The sequence below is a fragment of the Lactuca saligna genome, chromosome 9 (genome assembly GCF_052625555.1).
Source record: "Lactuca saligna cultivar CGN05327 chromosome 9, ASM5262555v1, whole genome shotgun sequence".
In the NCBI taxonomy this organism is placed as follows: domain Eukaryota; kingdom Viridiplantae; phylum Streptophyta; class Magnoliopsida; order Asterales; family Asteraceae; genus Lactuca; species Lactuca saligna.
Genome location: NC_136425.1, coordinates 146,293,018 through 146,317,917, shown reverse-complemented (window position 1 = coordinate 146,317,917; position 24,900 = coordinate 146,293,018). Strand labels below are relative to the sequence as shown.

Here is a 24,900-nt window from a genome sequence, read left to right as displayed (position 1 = left end):
TAATATGGAAATGAATACTTTGACGATATCAAAAGTTGATAAATTCAAAAGAATTATAGGAAAATGAAAGGAAAGGCTAGCAGAGTTTTCAGACTCAATCAGTCGAGGCTTTGTCTATCGCTGCAATGTAGTATGCAGTTCGAGTAGTGTATTAAGATGTGATATGTAACATAAGTAGGATGCTCTGGCTTAGTATTTAATAATACTGAGTAACATTTGACTTCTATCACATCCTTGCGAAAGTTTCATAATGTGTTAAGCCGACTTTAACATACATGATTAAAGTGGTGAAATAAGTCATTGGTTTGTGAAGTGCTAATGAGTTTTGTTGTTTAAGTAAAGTTAGAATATTTAGCTGAAGAGGCGATACTCCTATAGTATTACACAAGGAGATATGTTGTGTTCAGAGGAACACAAGACCAAGTTGAAATGAACGGAACATACTGAGATGCAGATGATTAATGTTTGAGCTTTAAGAAAAAGTGTAAACTAATAAATTTTTCTGATAAATATTTGAGTTTCTGATTAAAACATTAGAAGTATACACTAATAAAATTCTCTAATTAATATTTGAGTTTTACGAAGAAATACAACTTTTATTTTATCACGTATTGTGACAAGTAGTTTAAGAATTATAAAATTAGAAGATTTATCCTCCCTAATAAATGAAAATAATTTTATCACATGTCACTCTCTCATTAACTTGGATAAATATCATTTTTTTGTATTTTTGAATAATTGTTTTTTTTTCTATTTGTCATTTCTCATTTTTTTTTCTTCTATTTTCTTAATTAACAGATCATATTTACATCTTAATTTGCCTTAATTGAAAATAACCAATAAATTACAATATTAGTACTTATAGAATATTTAATATGTTTCCTTTTAAATTCAAATTTGAAATATAAAATTTCAATTTTAAATAAAATTTTGTTTAAACTTGCATATTTAATTTTTTTGTTTTATCAAACCCGTATAACATATAGTCTTACACCTAGTTATGTTTAAAACAACCATTAACCTTAAGTAAATCACTATTTAATCAAAATGGTCTTAGAAGAATTAATTAGATTCGATCTTTCGACATTTATTAAAAAGTTTGAAAAATAAAGATAATTTTTGTATAATTATAGTTAACTGTAAAAGATAATGCAAGAATAAAATATAGAATGACTCGACATGTGCATTAAAACATATTTAAGGGACCATTGCAATAACTCCTATTATCATATTATGTCTTTTAACTTCTAAGGGACTTGAATGATAACATTTATGATCGTTTGGGTAAGTTTTAAAAATAACAAATCTAAAGGGTCGTTTTTGGCCTATCAGCATTTTCTTCCAAATAAGAAATCAAAACCCTTTATCTCCATCTCGCTGTCCCCTTCCCCTCCAAACATCAAGAATCAGAGTGTACAGATGCTTTGAGCTCCGACATAAATAATTGAAGGAAGGAGGCTAGTCGACGGAGGATCACAGTCCAGTTCGATTCCGATGACCGAAACGCACAGTAAGAGCTTACGGGCTTAATACTGCTCATCCGTCTCTTCAGTTATATACGTATGTACAAGCTAGCGTTGACCTTTTAACATACTCTTTAAGCCTTTTAATTCATCTCATCCAAGTTTCTTTCCGATTGTTTCACATAACGTTTCCCCTGCAAAGATTTGATTCTATCAAGCATACCATCAATGGCGTCTTCCTCAACTTCATCCGTTCATAGGAGAAGCTCTAAGTATGATGTATTTTTAAGTTTCAGAGGAAAAGACACTCGTAAGAACTTTGTTGATCATCTTTATCATGCTCTTCAACGGCAAGGCATTTGCACTTACAAGGACGACAAGAGAATCACCAAAGGGAAAAGGATCTGTGACGAGCTCATCAGATCCATTAAAGACTCAAAATTTTACATCATTGTTTTCTCCAGGAACTATGCATCTTCGTCTTGGTGCCTTGATGAGCTTGTGAAGATAATGGATTGTCACAATGACAAGACGACAGAGCATATTGCTTACCCGGTCTTCTATGATGTCGCACCCACTGAAATCCGCCACCAACGCGGGGCAGTTAGAAAAGCCTTTGCCAAACATAAAAATAAAGCGGCTGCTGGAAAATGGAGGGAGGCTCTGAAAGAAGCAGCCGATCTGGCTGGGTGGGAGTTGAAGAACACTGCCGATGGGTAATTCCTTCATCATATATATATATATATATATATATATATATATATATATATATATATATATATATATATATATATATATATATATATATCTGAAATATTCTTTCACTTTGTTCCTCTTTAATCTACTTTTAAAAGGGTCAAATGGCATCACATGCTGTATTGTGAAACTCTAACTCAGACTCTAAAAATTAAACATGAAATATGAAAATAATTTGACATGTGGTATTTTTAGTAAAGCTAATTAAGTATTCCGAAAAATTCAGGCATGAAGCTGAATTCATCCAGGAAATTGTGGAACAAGTATCACTAAAATTATGTTCCATCAATTTCAATTTTGACGGAAAATTAGTGGGCATGGAGACACGGGTAAATGATCTTGTATCATCTCTAGAAATCGGTATTGATGATGTTCGCATGATAGGGATCAAGGGGATGGGTGGTGGTGGGAAGACAACTTTGGCCAGATCTGTTTTTGATCAAATATCCTTTAAGTTTGAAGGTGTAAGCTTTGTTGAGAATGTTAGGGAAGTTTCAAGCACTTCTTTGTCTGGTTTGAAGTCCTTGCAACGTCAAATCCTTTCGGATGTCTTAGATGATAAAGACATCAGTATAAAAGACGTGAAAAACATGATGAAGAGTAGGATGCGTGGTATAAAGGTTCTTATTGTTCTAGATGATGTAAATCATCTTAACCAGCTTGAGGCATTAGCTGGCGAGCTTATTTGGTTTAAGCCGGGAAGTAGAATTATTATTACAACAAGAGATGAGAAAGTACTGTTAGCACACAAAGTGACATTGATTCGTGATGTCAATTTGTTATCAGATAAGGAAGCAATTTGCCTCTTCAGTAGGTATGCATTTGGGAGAGAGATTCCAATTGAAGATTACGAAGAGCTATCAGAACAAGTTCTATGCTATGCTTCTGGTCTTCCCCTGACAATCAAAGTTTTGGGTTCTAATCTATGTGGTGAAGATAAGCCCATATGGAACGATACCTTACAAAGACTAAAAACCATTCCGCTAACCGAAACTATGAAAATATTGGAATTAAGCTATACCATTCTAGAGGATGATCACAAGGAAATATTCCTAGATATTGCATGCATAATGAAAGGTTGGTTGAAAGAAAAGGCAATCCAAGCACTTGAAAGTTGTGGATTTCATGCTTTAAGTGGTTTAAGAGTTCTTCAGCAAAAATCTCTCATAACCATCGATGCCCATTGGGACCAGGAGTATGTAGCCATGCATGACCATATTGAAGAGATGGGCATAAATATTGTTCGTCGTTCACACCCAAACATGTGTGAGAAACATAGCCGATTGTGGAAGAATGACATAATTGAACATATATTGGCTAATGACTTGGTAAGGATCAAGTTTATTTGTATGTTCGACAACTCTAACACTTCATCTATTTTAACACAACTTTCATGGTGACCTCCTTGCAGGGTACTGAAGAAATAAGATGTATAGAATTATCGAGTACGAAACTCGATCCTTATACGCTTATAAAAGGTCTTGGAAAGATGAAGGCGCTTAGATATCTTTCCGTGGTTACGACAAACCATTCAAGGGATGCTGAACTTGATACATTTATTCCAAGCTTTCCAGATGCTTTAGGATATCTGAAATGGGATTCTTATCCTTTTAGGTCTTTACCCGAAACATTTCAAGCAAATAATCTTGTTACACTTGAGTTGCCTACAAGCAAAATCGTACAACTTTGGGAAGGGGGAGAAAAAAAGGTAAAGTTTTGGTTGATTGATTGTTTTTGCATGATTCATTGTAATGTTATGACTTATGCATTCATTGCTTTGTATTGACTGCAATATTCATCTTGTTTTTCTCCTTATGTTAGGTTCTTGACAAGCTTAGATTCCTTGATCTCAGTGATTCAAAATTGAAGACCATTGACCTTGATCTAACCCCAAATCTCGAGACGTTGAATCTTAGGGATTGTCATGATTTGGTAGAACTTTCAGATGATATCTGGAAATTGGAACATCTGAAATCTCTCGACCTTTGGGCTTGTTTGTCCCTTAAGAATTTACCTGAGGTTTTTCAGCGGGTAGGGTGTTTAGAGAATCTAAATTTGTCTCCGGATAGCATTTCCATTCCAAAAAATCTAAAATATCTTCGCCTTGCTCATTGTGATGAGTTTGAGAAGTTACCTGAGGATCTTGGCTGCTTAGAAAGTTTAGAGGTTCTAGATTTGACAAATACAAAGCTTAAACATCTTCCGGACAGTATTACTTTGTTGAAACACCTCAACATTCTCATACTTTACCATTCTCGGTATTTTAACACGTTACCAGAGGACCTTAGTGGGTTAGAATCTTTAAAGGATCTAGATTTGTCACGTACAGATATCGAGCATCTTCCAGATAGCATTTGTGAGTTGAAACATCTGGAGTCTCTCAATATTAATCGTTGTTTAAGGCTAGAGAAGTTACCCGAGGATCTTGGTCAGTTAGAATGCTTACGCTTGCTAGATTTGTCATGTACATATATTAAACATCTTCCAGATAGCATAGTTATGTTGAAAAATCTACATGAACTTGATCTTGGTCAATGTTTTTCACTTGAGAAGTTACCCGAGGATCTTGGCCAATTAGAGTCATTAGAGCACCTAACTTTGTCATCTGCAAAGATTCAACATCTTCCGGATAGCATTTGTATGTTGAAACATCTGAAATCTCTCAATCTTGATTGTTGTTGGTCGCTGGAGAAGTTACCTGAGGAAATTGGGCGATTAGAATGTCTAGAAGACTTATCTATAGGAGCTACACCCATAAGTCATCTTCCACAGAGCATTCTTATGTTGAAGTGTCTGCGTGTTTGTGGGTCAAGAGGGAGTCTTGAGGTGTCTGATGAGATACAAATCTCCTATTACGATGACAATCACGTTTTCGATCGCGATCTTCAATACGATTACGTGGCTGGTCACAAATGCTATTATGATTATGATTACACATACGAATACGATTACACATATGATTATGATTACACATACGATTATACATATGATTACGATTACACATACGATTATGATTACACATACGATTATGATTACACATACGATGGCGATCATGATTACTATTAACAAGGCCCAGAAATGTTGTAACAGGTATTCTCTCTTTTTCAGTTTTCTATTTTAATTAACCATTGGACTTTGATTTGAATTTTGATATTGATATGACAATCGATAATTACTATTTCAGCAAAAAATAAATTATTATATTTAAAATACGTACAACTACTCTACACAAAACAAAAATCCTTGTTATATTTCTAAAACTGATATTGTAGAGCAGCTTATTTGTGTTTTGAACTTTTTCCTACCTGTTCTCCATCAGTAAACCAACTCAACTGTTATTTTGGAAAATACAAGGAAAAAGGCTATGGTGGTCCAAGGTTACACAGCAAAATGAACATCATGTTATTCTATGCACAGGAGGAGGTCCAAGATGAACTTGAAAAGATAATTGATGTCGTCACTTAACTTATCTAGTTTTCAGTTGGGTGTTTGCATGTGTACATTCTCAAGCATGGTTGTTGTCACTTTTGTGGATGTGGATCAGCAAGTAATATGTCCATGTATTTTCATTGTCAATCTGCAACCAGATTAATCTGGAAGCTAGACATGAAGTCTTGTAAGTGGAACGGAAAAACAACTACATTGGGAAGCAAGTGTGTGAAAGTGCACAAAAAATTAATCACCAAAAGGATTCATGGTTCTTGGCTAACTGTTGTGAGCGATCCAATTTGATAACTAGTAGAGTTTTCCTAATTCAAATCTAGTATATACTTGTTCGTTAAGTTCTTGAGGCTATCTTCTATGTGAACAAGACCTTCATCTTTTTATTTTGTTGTGTTTCGACATTTTTATTTGCATTGATTTGTTGAGGATTTGTACAAAGAGCTTCACGTAAAAATTACACTATTTTGCTACAAGTGGATAAACAGTTTTAGTCGTGTTGATTGCTAATTAGTTGTTAAGCAACTCACACAGAACATGGTATTAGATTGTGTGCATTAGCATAACTCAATCACTGAATGGAATGATGATGTAATTCATAGTAGTTAGGGTGACGTCAAGTCACCTTAGTGATGCTGAATAATGCTTGCGAGAATTTCTTATATTGAAGTACATATTTGAGAATGTTTATTGGTGTTAAACGAATCAATAGCACAATAGAACATGTTTCAATAGTAAGAAGTTGTAGAAAATGATTGTGGAAAATCCGAGTTTGGACTAAAAGTTCAAAGCCAGAAAAACAGGGGCTGAAACTATGAAATAGAACCACATTGCTGCCTTGATAATTAGAGTTGGCGTCATGTTGTACTCGGCAACCATCTTTAAACATGAAGATGATTTCTCTTCAACATTTAAATTATTTCTTTAATCAAGTGAAAATAATGGGTATATTAAAGAAATCAAAATCAAAGTTGTTATACTCATAAGTAAAACAACACTAAAATGGCTAAATTGACAAGGTTGAGATCACACAAACCGTTGTTTAAAACGGAGACGACTTAGATGAATCCCAAAGACAACATTGTTAGAAGGTTCGGGACAACATGGGATATTTCGAGACTGTTTTATAGCAGAAGACGAAGACGGTAAACTGTTTTCGGGTCGACCGTTATTTTCTTGGTTGGTGGAGATGTCTCTTTAAACAAAGGTGATCGAAACAAAGGAAGAGATTGAAAAAACTACATTGTACGAACATTATGGCATTGGAGTTCAAATCGGATGGCTTTGGATGTGGCCGGGGAGAGGTCGTGAATCCAGAAAAAAGTCAAGATGGCAATGAACCTGTCCAACATGATGTCATATTACATGTTACGTGTATTGTGACTTGTGAACAATCAAAAATATTGATAGAAGATTGGGTGTCCGGGACCCCATGAAAGGATGTGACCGAGGTGAAGATTAGGTGTCCAGGACCCCGGGAAAGGTCAAGAATCAAAATGGTTCGAAAAGACGAGATGAACAAGTTGCTATGAATGAAGATGTGCATGATTCTGAATTAGGAGGAAAATGTTAGATAATTCAGAATATGGGACGAATTCTTTGTCAGAAATATCTTGGGAATTCTTTCTTTTTAAAGGTTTTGAGTTAGATTAGGATATATACTTTTTATCTACTATATATAGGGAACATATGTTAGACGTTTTTTTTTTCGTTTTTTTCCAAAGAAAATAATCCTTGTTGCCCAAGTAAATTCAAGTTCTTTTCCTTTCGATTATTTCCTACTTTCCTCTGTTTGTTTTTTCTTTCTATTGTTAATCGACTTATATTTTGATCACCAAGGCAACATCAGGTTGTTACCTTACAGACATTGCTTTTACAAGAATCAAATAAAAAAAAACACATATAGATTTGTGCAATGTACCAAACATGTAAAAGGAGTTAAATGTAAAAAACTTATATTCATTAGTCTTTCAAATATGAGGTGTATATATATATATATATATATATATATATATATATATATATATATATATATATATATATATATATATATATATATATATATATATATATATATATATATATATATTATCATATCTTAATATTTTAGAATTAATTATTGTTATTTAGAACTAAAAGATACTTATAGCGTTTAAATTTATATTTTATAGGTATATTGTTGTTAGAGCAAAAAAGAAGTAAAAGGAGACGGAAATTGGGCTTGGAATGCAAAGATGAACCAGGTGGCTAAAGCAGCCCATTATGCCCTGCGTAATGGCCATACGCCCTGCGTACTCTGAAGATTAGCACTACGCCCAACCTAGTTCGTGGTACACCTAACATAATGGGCTATGTGTCCAGATCCAAATCGCGATGAGTTTCTTATTACGCCCGGCATAAATTCCATTACCACTCGTACGGAGTCGGTTCTGAATCATATAAAAAGCGATTTTCGGCCAACCAGAGAAGAGAACTCGATTTTCCATTGATTCTTAGTCGACAAGGAAACTCTATTATGCCTTTTGAGGGTCTAGAAGGCGGCTGAAAGGCCGTTAAGCTGACAGGAGCGAATATTTGAGGGATTGGAGAGCGGATTCGTGTCGGCAGTCATGCGGTTTGTTATCTTGACCATATTTAGCATTCTATTGTGATTCCACTATGTGTTTACTTTTTGATTTGGATATTAAAGCCTTTTACTTTACGTTTATGATTGAATGAATCTCTTAACTTATGGTTTAATTGCAATTTTGATTGTTTATTCTTATTTAATTTATTTTGTCATGTTTGATTGCAAGATCCCTATGTGTTAAGATTGTTACTTATTTCTTATTGTTGAATTGATAGAATTTAGATGATCATGTGACTGTGTTAATTTGAATCAAAGTTGTCCATTAGATTTTTAACCAAAACCTAGGGTTTGGAAAGAAGTGATGAACTTTAATGTGTATGCATGAGTAGACGACCAATCTATGCATGATTTAATTCCTATGACCATTAGGGTTAAATAAGATTAAATCTTGCTTAATATGAACTAAATACTAATTTGAATGATTGTTTGTTCACCTGATATGAATTAATAGCTATGTTGAAATCAAAGGATTAGGAGCGTGACCACGATGCTAGTTATTTTAGGAATCAGTGTACAAGAATAAATAAGTCTTTGTTGCAATTATTTATAATTTTAAGATGTAATTTGTCTAAACCAAAGTATCTAAAGAGATTTGTCTTCAGTCGGTTTATCGAGATTTGTTGTTTACTTGATTGTTTGAGATTTAATTCCATAAAACCCTTCTTTACTGCTTTTCGTGTGTTTTGTGTAACCTATAATTAAACATTCTAAAATTAATTTATCATCGTTCCTCTTGTGTTCGACACCTGTTCTTACTGCAGCTATATAATTATACGATTAGGTTCACTGCCTAGTGTGTGTTAGTTCGGATGCGACAAATTCAGTTTTATTAATTTAAAACTTGAGCAATATATATATATATATATATATATATATATATATATATATATATATATATATATATAATAATAATAATAATAATAATAATAATAATAATAATAATAAATCCAGTTTTTAGCACCGTTGTCGGGAAACGGTTTTCAATTAATTTGGTTTATTTGATTATTTGTTATTTGTTTTTCGTTTTAATTTTTTAGTTTTATTTTATTTTTAATTCTGTTGATAACGTGCCATTTGTTAGAGGGTTTTTGTTGTTGTGTAAGTGCAGAGAATTTCATTATTCAAACGTCACCAAACGGAATCATATGGAAAAAGAAATTAAAATGGAAAAAAAGAAAAAATTGCATTAATATTACGCTCAACGTAAGTTTAAGAACACCAGACGTACAAAAGATGATTGCGACCAAGATTTCCCGGCATAGCGAGTACGCCCATCATACTTATGGACTACGCACCACGTAACTAAGGGAAACTGAGTACGCTCAACGTAATTAAGTTGTACGCCTCGCGCACCTCATCGTCAGAGGTTATAATGTTCTTTCTAGCATCCTTTTTCTCTTTCACTTCTTTTCCAACCTTATGCTGTTTCAGCTTGTACTTTACACAAAGCTCCATTTTTTTGTCTTCTTTTCTTGCTAACTTCGACACTAAGGTATGTTGTATGTTAACCCTTTAGGGACCCTAATGATCCCTTAAAATGCAAAATTTATGGACATACATGCCCAAGGCATGTCCTTTCCCAAATCTAGGTTAAGAGATGCAATATGACCTGGATTTCATGTAAGGCTCCCAAATCACCACCACTTCCTAGATATATGAGATATAATGCTCTTGGGACATAGATAAATCATAAATTTGCAAACTTTATCTCTTCCAAGCATACAAACCACATCAAAGGGACCAAAATATAACTTAAAACCTAGATCTAAAGATAAAAGCATCAAAAGGTGGAAACTTAAGGACTTACAAAGAGTCTAGAAGATGCACACAAGTGAGGGAAAGGTTTGATTGTTGAATCAAGGCACAAACTCTTCTTCTTCTTATTCCTTTAAACCCACGAAGAACTTGAAAAAGAGCACAAAAGCTTCAAAAGAGCTAAGGTTTGGACAACGGTTCATTTGAAGGTGATGGAGGCTGATGGTGGAGGAAACCCTAGCCATTACTTCCTTTAAATAAGGATTATAGCCCGAAAATTAGGGTTTGACCCTAAACAGTTGCCACACTATGGCCAACATAATGCCATGTCGTAGCACTCATTTAAGATGTGCATTTCCAACTAATTTTCCATGTTGTGGTGATACTTTCAACACATCATGGCCAACTAGATTTTAAAAATATAAATATTTAAAAAACAAAAATCATTTCTCGAAATTTTGGATTTTACACAAACCATGTAAGAAGCATAGTGTGTGTAAGAAGAAGACTTACAAGCAATATCCACCCAAGTATGGGTGGATTCGGCCAAGAGAAAGAAAGAAGAGATTATGGAGTGTCTTACATTCAATATCATTTCGCACATGTACATTACTTTATATAAATGAACTCTAAAGGGTCCAAAGTTTGTATATAACATATTAATTCATACCTTATGATTTAATAATTTGTTACACTCTTAGAAAATACTATTATCACAAAAATAATAAATTTTCCAATTAAATACAAGAGTTAATAACATTTATTAATAATCGAATTGTTATAAATATTTAATAAATGACTACTTGATAAATGTGTGACTCTATACGGTCATATGTTACTAACAATATCATTCTAAAACAAATCTTAAGCATATAGATCCAACAAAATACAAGAAAAAACACTGATAATGAGGTTGTTATGTGCACTGTAGAAAGCAGAGGACAAGAAAAAACACTGATAATGAGGTTGTTATGTGCACTGTAGAAAGCAGAGGATAAACTTGAAAGGGTAATTGTCATCTCCTCCTAACTTATAACATTTTCAGTTTACGTGTTTGAGGACATCGAAACATGTAATGCATTATATATATATATATATATATATATATATATATATATATATATATATATATATATATATATATATAGAGAGAGAGAGAGAGAGAGAGAGAGAGAGAGAGAGAGAGAGAGAGAGAGAGAGAGAAAGAAAGAGAGAGAGATTTTGTATTGTTCACAGCTCTACCAAAAAAGCATCTTAATTTATTGGTTTAGTTAGTTTATAAGATTGTGTAGTGGTCATATGTTCCAAAATATAATGCACAATTTACGTACATATTTTGTTTTTTGTTTTTCAAAAAGTGTTTTATCATCATAAGATGCTTGTTTCCTTGTTGTTTGAGTTGTAGTGCTAAGGCTATGCATTTTAGTACTTCATTGAACTAAAGATCATGTCCTCTTCACATACCATAATGAATTCCATGTTTCCTTCGGTCTCAAATTGATTTATGAGCCATTGAAGGGCACACCACCAACATAAGAACGCATAAGTGACATACTAATTTTGTATGTCAATGGGCAGGTGAGAAGGAAACATCACAAGTTTTGAGTAACAGAGGTTAAAGTACAAGGATAATGGACAAAATATTCAAGTTACTACAAACTAGTTAATTCATGGTGTTTAGCTAACACATTTGACTTCTTTAAAAAGTCAAACTTTGTTCTTGATAAAAATGGTTGAATTTTGATATTAATTTGCATATGATATGTTACAAATGAATTCATTAAGATTTTTAAGTGATATAAGATCACAACCAAGTTTTTAGTTACCCAAATATTTTCCAAACACTGTTGAATTCAAAAAACAATAAAATATTTAACATGATTCAAAGTAATATTGACTCTCATCAAGTTTACTAATTTATTTATTTATTTATTTATTATTTTGGAACGATGGAGAAGTTCAATAAGCTTTTAACAAAATTTTAATTAAGAATACATTTCATATATCCGAATTTGGAAGAAGAAAAATTCATAACCAATAACGGTGACAAAATTAAATCATCAAAATATGCCTAGAGATGATATTAAACTACTAGAAACTTGAGTTTTGGCGACGGATAAATTCTGTAGCAAAGTTTAAGGCTTATAGCTAGGGATTTAGGACAGATGTGCGATGTTTTAGACATTTACTTTATTTATTCAACATATTTCATATGAGCGAGGGTTTATCGAGGGATCAACTATGGATTTCACAAGTGTTTATTGGCGTACCTTAATCCCTCGCTAATCGGTAGAAAATGAAGGCATTTCAGCGAGGGTTCAGTGACAGATAGAGAAATTGTCGATTTTTGCCATCTGGTATGCATTTAGCGAGAGAACGCCGACATAAATTATTTTTGGGGTACGCACGTTTTTGTTTTTCAATCGCCGATCTCTCGCTGAAATTGGCGAAACCCAATTCCAGTTTCACAAAATTGCTATAAGTTTCCTTCCCTCCCAAATCCGATTTATCACTTTGGATTTAGTTCCTTATTCCATGTTAACCTAATATCACCATCTCCTTTCAAACAAATGACAACACAATTCATCGTTGATGCTTCTGATTCCGGCAACCTCCATAAAATCTAAAAGTAGTTTTCATTAACCTCCGATTCAAGTAAATCTCTTGATTTTCTTTTATTTACTCGTATATTAGGTTAGGTTTAGTTAAGTTGCACAATATAGTGTGTTAGGGTTTAATTCCCCCCTTTTCTTGTTTCAATCGTCATCCTTCTTATACCTCAACATCATATGTACATTCACGTTGAATTGATTGCATCATGTAATTAAAACCTCTATTTGTGATTCCTGAATCGATTGCATCATGTAATTTAAACTTGTTTCATATTTTAAAGTAATTCTTCGTGCTTGTTTTGTTTCAATCGTTAATTCCATTTCAGAATCAGTCAAAGGCTACTAACATACTATACTCAATTGCCTATATTTCTAATGGTTGTGGAATTTTGATTTTTTAAGTTCCGATTTTCATGTTCATTTGATTTCTTCAAGTTGTTACAGGTGTACCACATGTTGGCGAAAGCTCATGCAACAATTGAAATTATCAGCGACTCCCACCATAAACATCAAATAGGTTTTCTTCTTCTCTTACTCTTCTTCTTTCTGTCTGTGTTCTTGATTTTCCCTTACAAGTGGCGAGTGCTTGGATTTGATCAATCTAGGGTTCACATTTTGATAATTTATAACTGAATTGTTGAACTGAGGTCAATTAAGCCATTTTTAGTGTTTTTTGTTTGGTTACAGGGTTGGAAATTGTCGAGGCAGTATGAGAACTATCTTCACACCACCCCTGCTATTCTTTTAACCCTAAACGCCACTCCTACAGATTCACCACCACCAGCTCTTCTGCCTCATCTTTCCTTATTGCATAAAATTGTTTTTCCTATGAATTAACTGTAAGGCTGCTGCAATATGTGGTAGTTCTAGATTCTTTTTTTTTTTATTTTTTATGGAAAATCCTGTAGCCACCTGACTACTACTGAAGACCGAATCTTATTACACATACTTATAGAGAGGAGAAAACAACTTTCCTGCTCTTAAAGTCACGGTAATACACACACATGTGCCAATTTTTCATCAAAATATCTTGTCTTCAATGAAACTTAAAGTTCAACTTTTCCCTGTTGATGAAACTACAGGTAGAGTCTTGGAAATGGTAAGAAACAATAATAAATTTTGTACTTTATCTTTATCTGTATAATAATAATAATAATATTTTTTGTTAGGACAATCACAACTCGCATCTGGAGCTGACTTTAAGTACACATAAAGAAAATATCATCCGTTTTGGAACATATGACATGTAAATGGGCTAGCTCTACTGTGGAGAATTAAAACTTGTGCCTTATGATGCTCAAACATCAAATCTATCCAATTCTCAGAAGTGGAATCAGGATTCCGTCTTAATTGGGAGCCCTTCGATTTTCTGTTTAAGGTTTCTCTCTCTTTAATTTTTCATTTCTTTTTAACAACAATTTTTACAACATTCTAAGAAAAATCATTGATCATGGTTTTTGTGTTTTTTAAGGTATGGTTGGTTTGGTAAGGGTGAAGAACGTAACAACACTGACAATGGTATTGGTATTGGTATTGGTGGAAGTGTGGGAATGGGATTGTCTACATTGGAATCGGTTAATAGTCTTACTAACATAAGCGTTAAGCGTAGGTGATCTGCTCTCTGAGGTATCTCATAATGCAGTGGGTCCCACTCCATGTCATCAACAGATTTCATACAGCTGTGATTCTTTTGATGTTGCAATTGCTGCCCACATTAACAAAAATCATCATGCCAAAAATAATGGATTCCATTCCACCACCATTCAGTCTTCAATTTATGATGCATAGGAAACATGTGATGCTTTTTCCTTCCCTAAGAACACTGAGAAACTACTCTCTCAACTAAAATTATCATTTTCTTTTCACCAATCACCATTTCTTTTTATATAATATACTTTTATCTTTTTGTTTGTTGATAGAAATCACGTGAACCAGAGGAGCCGAAAGAATGTAAGAATGTGAGTTTGATGAAAATCATATTCCTGACCCAAAGGATCTCACCTCACTTACTCATGTGTATTGGGTATGTATTGTATTGTATTGTCTTTAGTTTTTTTAGTCAGAAATAATGGATTTTAATTTATTGTTTAATTGCAGCCGGAGTCTTTACGACATAATGATTAGATGAGACATATGGTATAAGAAAAGAAGTAAATTATGCCACCAATTTCAAGGTGCACCACCTTTTTTCTTATTCTTCCTATAAACCTTCCATATATATGCTTTGTTGGGTGTCGGTCTATTTGAAACTTCTTTCTTTTTTCTTAAAATACAAAGATATAAATGCCTTCCTCCTCCTCTTCATCATCAGAAATAGCCATATAAAGCTTGTTTGGTCCTACTAACTAATGCTTTTTTTTTTTCTTGATTCACGTTGCAGGATCACCATAAGCTCATACACACATGGCCCATGCACAAAAGAGAAACCTGGCTAAAGAAAAACAGCATAAGGATGATGTGTAAAGCATAGTATTTTGGTTTGTTTAACTGAACAGGAGATAATCTGAATCTGGGGTAGTCAAAAAAATTAAAGAAGGCAATCTGCATTTACCTCTGTAGTTATTTAGAAGAGTTCCTGATAGCTTGTTACCTTGTTTTTTTCCCCTGTAATGGTAGAGTGTTGACAAACCATTTAAACTCTTTTTTACAGGTGAAGCACAATTTTCAGTGATACATGATTCTAAGTGAATCCAAGGTGTATCTTCAGGTCCTTTCTTAAAAGCATTTTATCACAAACTCAATCATGATCATGTTTTTGACTATTTCAACAATTGGTTGCTTGCAAGGTATGTATTTTTCACATGTGAAACAAATTGAAAGAGACACTAAGACGATTAACCGTTATGCTCCCTTTTATTTGTGTTTGATTAACAACGGATAACCTTTTCTTCACAATTGTACATAATCATGGAAACTTGTTTACTATCTGTGATCATTCTTGTCCTTAAATGAAACTTGCAAACAACTGATGCACTAGAAGTTTGCCCTCAGATCCATCTCAAATGTTTTGGAATGAAAGATTAGTGTTTAATTATGCATATTTTTATTAGAAAACCTTGGTTTATGATTTGTTATTATATATAGATATTTGTATAATTTTTAAGGTGATGAAATGACTTTTCTTTGATCCAAAGTCTACTGCCAAAGTTTATGTAAGTTATTTCTCATTTATTTGATATAAAAGAGAACTATATTTTTTCGTAAAAGATTGTTGGGTCAGACTCTATTTACATGAATATAAACTTTAGATAATATGTGAAATTGTGCTGATAAAGAAGGGTAGTTCTATAATTTTCTTCCTAATTAAAAATATTGTAGATGCTTTGTAATACTCAACACAAATGTTCAAAGAATCAAATGCTAGGAGAAAAGACAATTTCCGAAGACCAGTATGCAAACACGGTATTTTCTTTCACCAACATATATTACCATTTACTTTTTGGTCGGAATGGGAATTGAATTCCATTCCGGTCCAACACTTGGTTTCAAATGCTTCCAACAAAGTCTCCTTCCATTACAGGAATAAGTAAGTGTCACTTGGTTTGCCTAATTCAATGAGATTGAACAAGAATCGGAATCCAATTCCATTTCAATCCTTCTTTCGGATGCAAGATATGAAACAATAGAAAAGATATATTCGGAAATGCAAAATATGAGAGGAAATGCAGAAATATGTTTATATTATACTTTGAAATCAAATAGCAATGAGTGTTTAACTTTGGTATTTCATTGTTAATGTTTGGATTTGGATTATATATTTATTTAATGTTTTTGGTATTTAAGTGATAATGTTTGATTTTGGATTGTATAATTATTTTTTGTTTTAGATTTGTAATACACACACAAAAAAAAAAAAAAAAAAGAGTTGATATTACTCATTTGCGAGGGATCAGCAATGGAAAAGAAAAAAAAAAATCATATATTAAATTTGAGAGGGATCAGCGACAGAATATAAAAAAACATAGAATAGAGTTTTGTGAGGGATTAGCGACGGATAATGGTGCCGAGTTTTGTCGCCGATGTCCTGCATAATTGTATCAAGTGACGAATTTGCAATGGATGATCCGTCGCTAAGGTCGTCGCAAGGAAAAAGTAATCCGTCGCTAGGTTATTAGCCACACTCTAATTGGCTAGAGAGTATGTTTATTGCTTATCCGTCGCAATCTTTCTTTAGCGACGGAATAGCGAAGGATTTTTCCGTATCTGAAACCCTGTTTCTAGTAGTGGATGAGGTGACACTAGGTCACATACCAAAGAGTTTGTAGCCCACCGGTAGCGGTATCAGATGTTTGTGAAAGGGTGCTTGCAACTAAAGGTTGAGAGTTCTATTATCGCTGGAGACGAAAGCAGTAGTTTAGGAGTAGTGTACAAATTATTGTGATTGCCGTTCTAAAAAAAAGATACTAGGTTAAGGGATGGTCACAGGATTTCATAGTAGACACGGGAAATTTTAGTCGTGTCACAATAGTATAAAAAAATAAAAAATAAAATCAAAAACTTTTACACTGCATACAGAAAAATTAGGCGTTGCCGGTACCACTGTATGCACAATAGTAAAACCGTCTATAAGTATTTAATTTAAATAATGGTTAACTTGTATGGTAACTTTCAGAACAAAATGGTAATTTATTTTCTCTTTGCTACTTTGTCTATTGAGATTAAAAAAAAAAAATCTGAAGTACTAATTAATTAAAATTACATAGATAATAGCACCAGTTGAACTTGTTCAATAGTTTATTTTTATCTGCTCTACATTTAAGATTCACTATTTCTAGACATTTTTGTAAATTTAAATCATCAATGTATAAACTAATAAAATTTTCCGATTAATTTTTGAGTTTTACTAGGAAATAAAACCTTTTAGCAGGTCTTGTGACAAGTAGTTCAAGAACTATAAAATTAGAAGATTTAACATGTTTAAAATAATCATTAAGTTTAAGTAAATCACTATGTAATCAAACTGGTCTTAAAAGAATTAGATTGGGTCTTTCTACATTTATTAAAAAGTTTGAAAAATATAAGATAATTTTTGTAAAATTGTAGTTAACAGGAAAAGAGAGTGCAAGAGTAAAACATAGAATAACTGTATTTAAACATATTTAAGGGATCATTTCTGTAACTCCTTTTAAAGTCTTTTAACTTTTAAGGGACTTGAATAATAACATTCATGATCGGGCAAGTTTTAGGATTAACAAATCCATAGGGTCCTTCTTGGTCTATCAACATTTTCTTCCCAAATAAGAAATCAAAACCCTCCATCTCCATCATGTTTATGCTTATTCTTTGACAGACAACGAATTCTAATTATGACATCACCATTTTTTTTTAAATGATCAAAAGTCCGCTATCAAAAATTTTAATTATTTACAAGTTGTATCCCTAAACGAATCAAGTAGAACAGTTTTCTTTTAATTGCTCAAACTTCAAATAAGGAGTCTTAAAGTTTTTCTATCCAAACAAACATATCATCTTCCAGAGATACAACCGTTGACTTTTTAACAATCAAGAACAATTCTTTTTCAATTGTTTAAATAAGGAATCTTATGATATTTTTATCCATACAAACACATCACCTTCCAGAGCTACAACAGTTGACATTTTCACATATACACTTTAAGCCTTTTAATTCTTCTCTTCCAAATATTTCTTTGCAATCGTTTCACATAAGCTTTCCCTAGGAATATATTTGATTTCATAAGATCCATCAAGCATACCATCAATGGCGTCTTCCTCAACTTCATCCAAGCAGAAGAGCTTTAAATACGATGTATTTTTAAGTTTTAGAGGCATAGACACTCGTAAGAACTTCGTTGATCATCTTTATCATGCTCTTCAACAACAAGGCATTTACACTTACAAGGACGACGTGAGAATCACGAAACGGAAACGGATTAGTGATGAGCTCATCGGATCCATTCAAGATTCAAAATTCTACATCATTGTATTCTCCAAGAACTATGCATCTTCATCTTGGTGCTTGGATGAGCTTGTGAAGATAATGGAGTGTCACAAGACAACCCAACATAATGTTTACCCTGTTTTCTATGATGTGGAACCCACTGAAGTCCGCAAACAAAGTGGAGCTGTTGGAGAAGCCTTTGCCAAACATGAGAAAGCAGAGGCTGCTGAAAAATGGAGAGAGGCGATGAAAGAAGCAGCGGATCTTGCTGGGTTGGAGTTGAAGAACACTGCTGATGGGTAATTCCTTCTTCATCATATCTCTGCAATATGCTTGCATTTTTTTTTTTATCTTTCTTGTTATGTTTACATGTATGTAAAAGGTTTGTACATGGCGTCTGATGCTGGATTAATCTCAAATTTCAACTCAAAATATTTTAGTCGTTGTTTAGAATGGGGACCCACGTACACTCTAATTGCTCAAACTGGAGTCATTAAACATGAAATATGATTATATTACTTTGTTTAATCACTTCATATACGTTTATATGTTATAGATCTAAAAGTAAATTTTCACGAGGGAGTTTAAGCAAGCTAATTGAATCTTTTTCCAAAAATGCAGGCATGAAGCCAAGTTCATCCAAAAAATCGTTGAAGATATATCACTAGAGCTACACACCATCAATTTCAGCTATGATAAAAAATTAGTTGGTATTGAGACCCGAGTAAATGATCTTGTATCATCTTTAGATATAGGTATTAATGATGTTCGCATGATCGGGATCAAGGGGATGGGAGGTGCTGGGAAGACAACTCTGGCTAGAGCTGTTTTTGATAAAATATCGTTTCGGTTCGAAGGTAAAAGCTTTGTTGAGAATGTGAGAGAAGTTACAAACACTCCTTTGTCTGGTTTAAAGTCATTGCAAGAACAAATCCTTTCAGATGTCTTAAATGATAAAGACATCAGAGTAAGTGGTGTTCATGAAGGGCAAAACATTCTGAAAAAGAGGATGCGTGGTAGAAAGGTTCTTATTGCTCTAGATGATGTAGATGATATAGAACAGCTTGAGGCATTAGCTGGTGAGCATGATTGGTTTAAGTCGGGAAGTAGAATTATCATTACAACAAGAGACAAGCAAGTACTTCTAGCACATAGGGTGACTTTGATTCATGATGTCAATCTGTTATCGGATAAAGAAGCAAGTTGCCTCTTCAGTAGGTATGCATTTGGGAGAGAGATTCCAGTTCAAGGGTACCAAGAATTATCGGAACAAGTTGTACATTATGCTTCTGGTCTTCCCTTAACGATCAAAGTTTTGGGTTCACTCTTGTTTGGTAAAGATAAGGTTGAGTGGAAAGATGCCTTAGAAAGGTTAAAAACTATTCCGTTAGCAAAAACTCTGAAAATATTGGAATTAAGCTATACTGCTCTAGAGGATGATTACAAGGAAATATTTCTAGATGTTGCATGCATAATGAAAGGTGGGACCCGGAAGGACCAAGTAATCAAAGTGCTTGAGAGCTGTGGATTTTGTGCTAAAATTGGTTTAAGGGTTCTTCAATTAAAATCTCTCATAACCGTTCATGTCTATCGAGGATATGAGTTTGTGTCCATGCATGACCATCTTAGAGAAATGGGCATGAATATTGTTCGTCGATTGCACCCGAAAATGCCTCAAAAACATAGCCGATTGTGGAAGAATGATGAAATTGAACATATTTTGGCTAATGACTTGGTAAGGATCAAGTTAATTTATAAGTTGGAGAAATCTGATTTTTTTTTTTTTTTTTTTTTTTTGTTAATCTATAATGACACAACTTTTCATGTTGACCACCTTACAGGGTACTGAAGAAACAAGATGTATAAGATTGTACACTGAGAAACTCGATCCATATATTCTTATAAAAGGTCTTGCAAAGATGAAGGCACTTAGATTTCTTTATGTGGATATGAGAGATTGTTTGTGGAACCTTGAACTTGATACATTTAGCCCAAGCTTTCCAGATACTTTAGAATATTTGAGTTTTAATCAATACCCATTTACGTCTTTACCTAAAACATTTCAAGCAAGTAATCTTGTTACACTTGAGATGCGTCGCAGCAAAATCATACTCCTTTGGGAAGGGGGAGAAAGAAAGGTAGAATTATGGTTGACTGATTGTTTTTAATGATTAACTATACACCAATTGCTTTGTTATGACTTATGACACCTATATATAAGATGTTTTTTTTTTACTTATGCTGTTAGGTTCTTGAGAAACTCAGATTCCTTGATCTCAGTTATTCAAAGTTGAAGACCCTTGACCTTCGGTTGGTTCCAAATCTCGAGACATTGACTCTTACAGGATGCAGTGATCTGGTTGAATTTCCAGATGGTATTTGGAAGTTGGAACATCTGAAATCTCTAGAACTTGATGGTTGTAAGTTACTTGAGAAGTTATCTGAGGATCTTCACCGGTTAAGATATTTAGAGAAGCTAAACTTGTCATCTACAAGTATTGAATATCTCCCAGATAGCATTAGCATATTGAAGCATCTAAAATATCTTCAACTTGATAGATGTCAGTTGATTGAGAAGTTACCTGAGGATCTTGGCCAACTAAAGTCATTAGAACACCTCAGTTTGTCATCTACAAAGATTCAACATCTTCCAGATAGCATTTATATGTTGAAACATCTAGAATCTCTGAAACTTGATAATTGTACGTTGCTTGAGAAGATACCCGAAGATGTTGGCAAACTAGAGTCATTAGAGCACCTAACTTTGTCATATACAAAGATTCAATATCTTCCAGATAGCATTTGTATGTTGAAACGTCTAGAATCTCTAAAACTTACTAATTGTCAGTTGCTTGAGAAGTTGCCTGAAGATCTTGGCCAATTAGAGTCATTAGAACAGCTCAGTTTGTCATCTACAAAGATTAAACATCTTCCAAATAGCATTTGTATGTTGAAACATCTAAAATCTCTCGAACTTAATTTCATTTTGCTTGAGGAGTTACCTGAGGATCTTGGCCAATTAGAGTCATTAGAGCACCTAACTTTGTCATCTACAAAGATTCAACATCTTCCGGATAGCATTTGTATGTTGAAACATCTGAAATCTCTCAACCTAGGTGATTGTTGGTTTCTTGAGAAGTTACCTGAGGATCTTGGTCAATTAAAGTGTTTAGATAAGCTGCACATATCTTATACAAAGATTAAACATTTTCCAGATAGCATTTCTATGTTGAAACATCTAAAAGTTCTCAAACTTCATGATTGGGCATCATTTGAGATGTTACCTGAGGATCTCAGTGGGTTACGCTGTTTAAAGGTGCTGCTGATGTTATCTACAAAGATTAGGCATCTTCCAGATAGCATTTGTATGTTGAAACATCTGAAACTTCTCAGCCTAGCTCAATGTTGGTTGCTTGAGAAGTTACCCGATGATATTGGCCGATTAGAGTTTTTAGAGAAGCTTCGTTTGCATCATACAAAGATTAAATATCTTCCAGATAGTATTTCTATGTTGAAACATCTAAAAGTTCTCAAACTTGATGAATGTCAGTTGCTTGAGATGTTACCTGAAGATCTTGGTGGGTTAGACTGTTTAGAGGTGTTGCGGTTGTCATATACAAAGATTAGAAATCTCCCAGATAGCATTTGTATGTTGAAGCATCTGGAATATCTCGATCTTGATCATTGTTCAGTGCTTGAAAAGTTGCCTGAGGATCTCAGTGGGTTAGTATGTTTACAGGTGTTGCGTTTGCCATATACATATATTAGGTATCTTCCGGATAGCATTTGTATGTTGAAACAACTGAGAGTTCTCAACCTGCGTGAATGTTCTTTGCTGGAGAAGTTACCTGAGGATCTTGGCGAATTAGAAAGTTTAGAATTCTTAAATATAGTAGGTACAAGCGTATGGTTTATTCCGCAGGGCATTCATAATCTGATAGTAGGTCTGCATTTTTGTGGGTCAAGAAGGCTTCTTCATTCATTTGGTTTCGATGTTGAAGATGAAGACATCAACGAAGACAAATACATATATGAGTATGAAGATGACTACGAAGACCAATACGGATACGGATATGAATACGATGATGAAGAGGAAGATGAAATGTTATAAGACATGCACCCGAACTAGGAGGCTCCTCTGCTGTGCTTGGTGGATTATTTTGAGAAGATCTGAAGAAGTCCTGGGATAGCTGATTCACAAAACACCTATTCTAACTGGTGATCATTTTGCTTAGATGTGAATTTTAAGATTCATATGACAATAACTAAATTTTCAGCTAATAATCAGTTATATTTAAAATAAATACAAGTCCTATAGATGATATCATAGAGTATTTTTATCTTTTGTGTTAAATAAGTGTTGCTATGGTCCGTCTCAAAAGAATAACTCTATTTGGTCCTTGAATAGTCAGGGAGTTGTATCGCATAAAATCAGGCATCCAAGGTAACATTCTGGAGAATGAAATAATGATCATATTAAAGACTATTTTTTTTTTTTTTTTTTCATACTATGTGTTAGGGATTAAATTTTTTAATCCCCACTATATACAAAATGACATTTAATGACATACATTTTTAATGGAATATCCTTTTTATGTCACTACAACATGCTTTTACCTTTTAGTGACATTTTATATGCTACTATAAAACTAATAGATGTAATGATACTAAACAATTTATATCACTAATATTAATATTTTTAGAGGCATAAAAAGTAAAGTGCCATTCAAAACTCTATATTTTGTGTCATTTGTTTTTTTATATGTCATTTGTTTTTTTATATGCCACTAAAGTTTTATTGTTTGATTTTTACTATGTGTGCCACTAAAAAAACTGAATACCTACTTCTTATTCCCCATGACAAAATGAATGGGCGTTTATTACCAAAAAGCATATATATGAAATTTGGACATTTCCCTTCTAATCGATCGCATTTCACTACTCTATCAATATTCTCACCTGTTTTCCTAAATTTCAGCTTCAAACTTATTTCCCCCAATTCCGAGTACGACTCTGTAACATCCGTAAAATTCATGAAAAATTAAACATCAAAAAAATCATTCATTGTTTACAAATTGTTTTCAAAATCATATAACATCAGAGAATCCCAGAAACCATGACATAAAATGTGAGGAGGTGCACGATCAAGCCTTCGCCTTCCCGCGGTCATCCGAAGTACCTAAAACAAAATCCACAACCGTAAGCCAGAAGCTTAGTGAGTTCCCCCAAAATACCGATACATAACAAATAGCATACAATAATAACATCATGTAATGGGTCCACAACTATATAGACTGGATTACCCTGATCCCACAACATGAGTCTAGCTTGCCTATCCGGCCCACAAGTCATCTTTGGATTGCTCCCGAGCCTACAACATAAGTCTGGCTTGCCAATCGAGCCCACAACTTATGTCTGGCTTGCTCCCTCAATCATTGGATTGGAATACAAAAGATTAGCCCACAGTACGAGTCCGGTATGCCATGCCCGACCCTCAGCTTGTATCTGGAATGCTCATGAGTCCTCATTATGTGTCTGGCATGTCCTCCCTGGCCCTCAACTCATATCTGGCATACTCCATGGTTTGTTGGCTACCGCACAGAGCAATACAACCTCAACCCTACCCATACAACATGTCGACATGTAACAGATAATTGTACATATAGATAATTAGACAGTATCACAGGTAGTCCTACAGATCTCCCAAACTAGCATGCATAACTAATTCATACTCAGCATATCAATAACTACTAGGATATCAATCTAATGGGTCGACCTTGGTGCCTTCGACCCCTAAGTATAGTGAGGAAACTCACCTCACAGGTAGCATTGACTGATACGATCCAACCCTCGAATCGCAGCTCCGAACTCAACCACCATGTGACGAACTCCATCAAAATCCCGAATTCCCAAAAATACCCTTAAGGTCAAACTTGGTCAACCATGGTCAAAGTCAAAGCCAATAGTCAAGGTCAACAGTTGTCACACCCCCAAACCAAGGATGGCGGAAACGTCCGGGGGTGGAGGACTTCATGTATAGTATCATAACCACAATTTCAATAGTAATTTAAGCAAACACAACCAACATATATATAATTGAAAAAGTTACATCACTTGTAAGAATTACATGTTTCAAAATCAATTACAATATGTTGACAAAATATGAAAAGTTTGACGCCTTAACGTCCCATCCTCAAAAGCACTTGATTACCCGATTAGTGTTATCCTGAGAATACAAGTTGTTTGAAAAGTGTCAACACAAAGGTTGGTGAGTTCATAAGCTTTTATTAATAAACATAGTAGAAGTCTTTCACATGTAAATGTCACGTTTGTTTCAGAAAAATC

At 33.8% G+C, this 24,900-nt stretch overlaps 2 protein-coding genes and 1 long non-coding RNA gene across 19 annotated transcripts; all 3 read left to right on the top strand.

Moving 5' to 3' along the window:
* The first annotated feature begins 1,368 nt into the window (after window positions 1–1,368).
* LOC145014822 (TMV resistance protein N-like) lies at window positions 1,369–6,157 on the top strand. Of its 3 annotated transcripts, XM_078973258.1 has the most exons (6): window positions 1,369–1,560; window positions 1,666–2,179; window positions 2,446–3,547; window positions 3,631–3,927; window positions 4,041–5,309; window positions 5,539–6,157. In XM_078973258.1, the coding sequence occupies exons 2-5, from the start codon at window positions 1,692–1,694 to the stop codon at window positions 5,283–5,285; spliced, it is 3,132 nt and encodes a 1,043-aa protein (XP_078829384.1). In that variant the 5' UTR covers window positions 1,369–1,560; window positions 1,666–1,691; the 3' UTR covers window positions 5,286–5,309; window positions 5,539–6,157. The 3 variants fall into 3 exon arrangements, with proteins under 3 accessions (XP_078829384.1, XP_078829385.1, XP_078829383.1); XM_078973259.1 differs by having other exon boundaries at window positions 1,369–2,179; window positions 5,637–6,157; XM_078973257.1 differs by having other exon boundaries at window positions 1,369–2,179; window positions 5,574–6,157.
* Window positions 6,158–12,179: 6,022 nt separating this feature from the next.
* LOC145014823 (uncharacterized) lies at window positions 12,180–16,438 on the top strand. Of its 15 annotated transcripts, none has more exons than XR_013665626.1 (11): window positions 12,185–12,444; window positions 13,101–13,173; window positions 13,344–13,647; window positions 13,739–13,755; window positions 13,826–14,034; window positions 14,128–14,451; window positions 14,576–14,679; window positions 14,754–14,830; window positions 15,037–15,192; window positions 15,307–16,058; window positions 16,177–16,438. It is a non-coding gene; the product is annotated as an uncharacterized LOC145014823 (long non-coding RNA). The 15 variants fall into 15 exon arrangements; XR_013665628.1 differs by having other exon boundaries at window positions 13,344–13,755; window positions 15,307–15,808; window positions 15,975–16,058; XR_013665639.1 differs by having other exon boundaries at window positions 12,190–12,444; window positions 13,344–13,755; window positions 15,307–15,351; window positions 15,975–16,058.
* A 1,866-nt stretch (window positions 16,439–18,304) lies between these two features.
* On the top strand, window positions 18,305–22,857 carry LOC145014821 (TMV resistance protein N-like). The gene is made up of 4 exons (XM_078973256.1): window positions 18,305–18,854; window positions 19,177–20,290; window positions 20,397–20,693; window positions 20,804–22,857. Exons 1-4 carry the CDS (start codon window positions 18,376–18,378, stop codon window positions 22,664–22,666), a joined length of 3,753 nt encoding a protein of 1,250 aa, XP_078829382.1. The 5' UTR covers window positions 18,305–18,375; the 3' UTR covers window positions 22,667–22,857.
* Window positions 22,858–24,900: the final 2,043 nt, after the last annotated feature.